The 3,012-nt window shown below is 34.2% G+C and overlaps 1 protein-coding gene across 1 annotated transcript; it reads right to left on the bottom strand.

The window, feature by feature from the left end:
• Positions 1 to 386: 386 nt before the first annotated feature.
• LOC112684538 lies at positions 387 to 2,799 on the bottom strand. The gene is made up of 4 exons (XM_025556106.1): positions 1,577 to 2,799; positions 1,096 to 1,191; positions 751 to 831; positions 387 to 509 (listed from the first exon to the last, which is right to left on the bottom strand). The coding sequence occupies exons 1-4, from the start codon at positions 1,904 to 1,906 to the stop codon at positions 402 to 404; spliced, it is 615 nt and encodes a 204-aa protein (XP_025411891.1). The 5' UTR covers positions 1,907 to 2,799; the 3' UTR covers positions 387 to 401.
• Positions 2,800 to 3,012: the final 213 nt, after the last annotated feature.

Here is a 3,012-nt window from a genome sequence, read left to right as displayed (position 1 = left end):
AGTGTGAACCCGGTATTATAGTGACGGTCGGCAGAACGGAATGCAATTAGGCTACAAAATTATTTTAATCCTATTTTATGGAATTACCTAACGCGGGTCTAATTAAATAAAACTATATAGTGTCGTTGCGGTCGATCTGCGTAGATTGTAGATACTCCGAATTTTATTACATATTTACATACCTATATATTTAACAATTTATTATTTTCCGTTAATATCATAATTTCACAACAATTATTATGATATTATATAATATATTTTATATGGCATTGCAGTTTAATATATCCAAACGTAAACTCGACATATTATATTATAAATAATTAAATAGATATAAAACTCTTTTTGAATTTTTAATAAATATAATTTTTATAGAAATATGATGGTAATAGAGCTGCGGTTTATCAAAACTTGAGTACGCAATGATCACAACATGTTCTAACAGGAATGTTAGTCCAAGCTGAATTGTACTCGATAATATCCGCAGTCGTGAAATTCTGGAAACATGGTGCCTATAAAAGAAAAAAAAAATTAAATTAAAAAAAAAATTAAAGCATTTTTTCAAACATTCTTATAGTAGAAAATGAAAGAAATTAATAAATCCAGACACGGAGAAAATTCCGCAAGTTATCGGTAAGTATTTAGCCGTATATACTTTTTGGATAAATTGACATTTAAAGAACAATGCTAATATAATTCGAGTAATATCATATTATTCTACTGTACTGTAGAAATGTTTAGTATAATATTTACCGACAACGGTTGCCACAAAGCGTCTTCTTTTTCTTTGCTGGTCATGGAGATGAACGAGTCAACGTCGGAATCGGGACAAATCTAAGTGAAAATTGAAAAACAAAATGTATTTTTTTTTTTTTTATATACATATATTGTATATTTTTTTTTACATATTTTTCGTCATATTCGTACACTATGAGCGTATAAATTATTTACACAATACATTATCGTATAGAAAAACGTTAGAAATGTGTTGAAAAACTATGAAAATTACAGATGCTCATGTAATAGACCCAAAATCAAATGAAATGAAATCGACTTCGCTTATGGATGTAAGAATAATATTATTATATTAATGCGTACAATGTCCTCAGGTCCGTGTTCCTCGCATTTCTGCAAACTGTTCACCCAATCGCGGCAGTTCCTTTCCTGCGTCGTCACATCGTCGTCGGATAATATCTGTTAAATTACGATTTTAATCAGATGTACAATACATTTTGGAAACGATTTTTATCACTCATATCGAACAGTGAAAAATATGTTACGATTGTTGAATAGAAAACTACATGATTATACGCGTTCGCGTTACTTAGTACACCCGAGTAAACATTTCATTATGAAAATAGAAGTCGCACGGTTTTAATACTTTTGATAATGTTTCAAATGAATATATAGCGTTATAAAAAAAAAAAAAAAAAAAATTGTATGAGTAATAATACCGAAAATATTCTTCCGAACCATATATATATATATATTTATGTATCAGGTATGTAGATCACAGTGGGCGCGCACACACACACACAAAAAAATAAAAATAAAAAATAATATTCTAAAACGAACGTACTCGAGTGGTAGAGGCAATCGATTGTTCTTGCGACTTCGACGGACGAGCGGAAACGTTCCTGCGCCACGCGTTCCGGTTGACGCGTGTCTGGCTACGGACGGGTCCGGTAGCCGTAGGGCGTGAATCGACGGTCGGTTGCTGGTTAACGATGGCCGCAGAATCAGGGTTCGCCTGTCCACGGTCGGATCCGACGGCCACGGGACGCAGATCAACAGGCAGCGGAAGGGGCTCTGCGGCCAGCGCAGCAACCGCGGAGGCATACGTGTCCCTCCACCCTTGCTCGTACATGGCCCACATAACTTCATCAGCCCTAAGACGTTCGATGTCCATACTGGCGACATCGGACACGGTCAACGGTGGCGGCGACGTCGAACGCGAAGGTCCGTCGCTCGCGATCTTCTTCTTTCCTCGGTCATCTTGAATTCTGATGCAATTTGATCGATGAAGTACAATGTTCGTGACGGTGTCAGAAACGGTTGTGAGCTAATTCAAAAGCCTGTCTAAATACTCGGATTCCCGTCGTCAATTGGCAACCAGATAAATATACGTTCCGTTAGAGTAATGATGGCCAGCATCGAGAACGACAATAAAACCAGTACCGTTTGTAATTACAATTTCGATATTAAGTATTAAGCTATTTCGCTGATTTCTCCATCTACTCCATTTATTGTTTAGCGTGGCTGTAATGCATCGATTCCGTAGCATAGAAGTTATTATTTGTACTAGGTGCCAGTCATTTGTATACTTTTATATCTCTTTTAGTATTAGATTGTGATTCACCGTAAGTCTACAAGAACCACCCCTCTAACTTTTTTGTTCCCATAACCATCCTCAATGTGCTGACATAAGTTTATTACCTGTCTTGTGCAGGATTTACCCTGCCTAAAACCGGCTTGTTCGACGATAAGTTTTCTTTCTATTTGTTCTTTTATACGGTTCATAATCATTCGTTCTTACAGTTTAAATTTATGGCAGAGTAGAGATATAGGTCTGTAGCTTTTAGGGTCCTTGTAGTCTTTGCCTGCTTTGGGCAGGGTCACTATCTTTGCCTTTCTCCATGTTTATCAAATTTAAAATTTTTTATTTTCAGTATTAAAAAATTATTTGTGATTTTAGATGAGCAAAATTTAACAGTATGCGAAGATATTCATGTAGTTGATATGGACAATGTAGACAGAGGATATGATTTCGTTAATGCAGATTTAATTAGTGTAATAACTGTTAAAGATATTAATGGTGATTAATGGTGATCAAGATATGACTGGTAAATTAAATTATTTATTTAAAAATGATTAACTAATACAGGAATAGGAAGATCTGATAAATAAAATTAATTTTTTATTACATATTATGTATTGAATCTTTACTCTACTTGTTAAATATAATTATTTTTATTTTTATTTTTTAAGAATGAAAATATTTAAATAATAATTACC

Source organism: Sipha flava, unplaced genomic scaffold (genome assembly GCF_003268045.1).
Source record: "Sipha flava isolate LNK unplaced genomic scaffold, YSA_version1 105_pilon_pilon, whole genome shotgun sequence".
Taxonomy (NCBI): Eukaryota; Metazoa; Arthropoda; class Insecta; order Hemiptera; family Aphididae; genus Sipha; species Sipha flava.
Note: the sequence above shows the minus strand (reverse complement) of the source record. Positions and strands in the feature narration are given on the sequence as shown.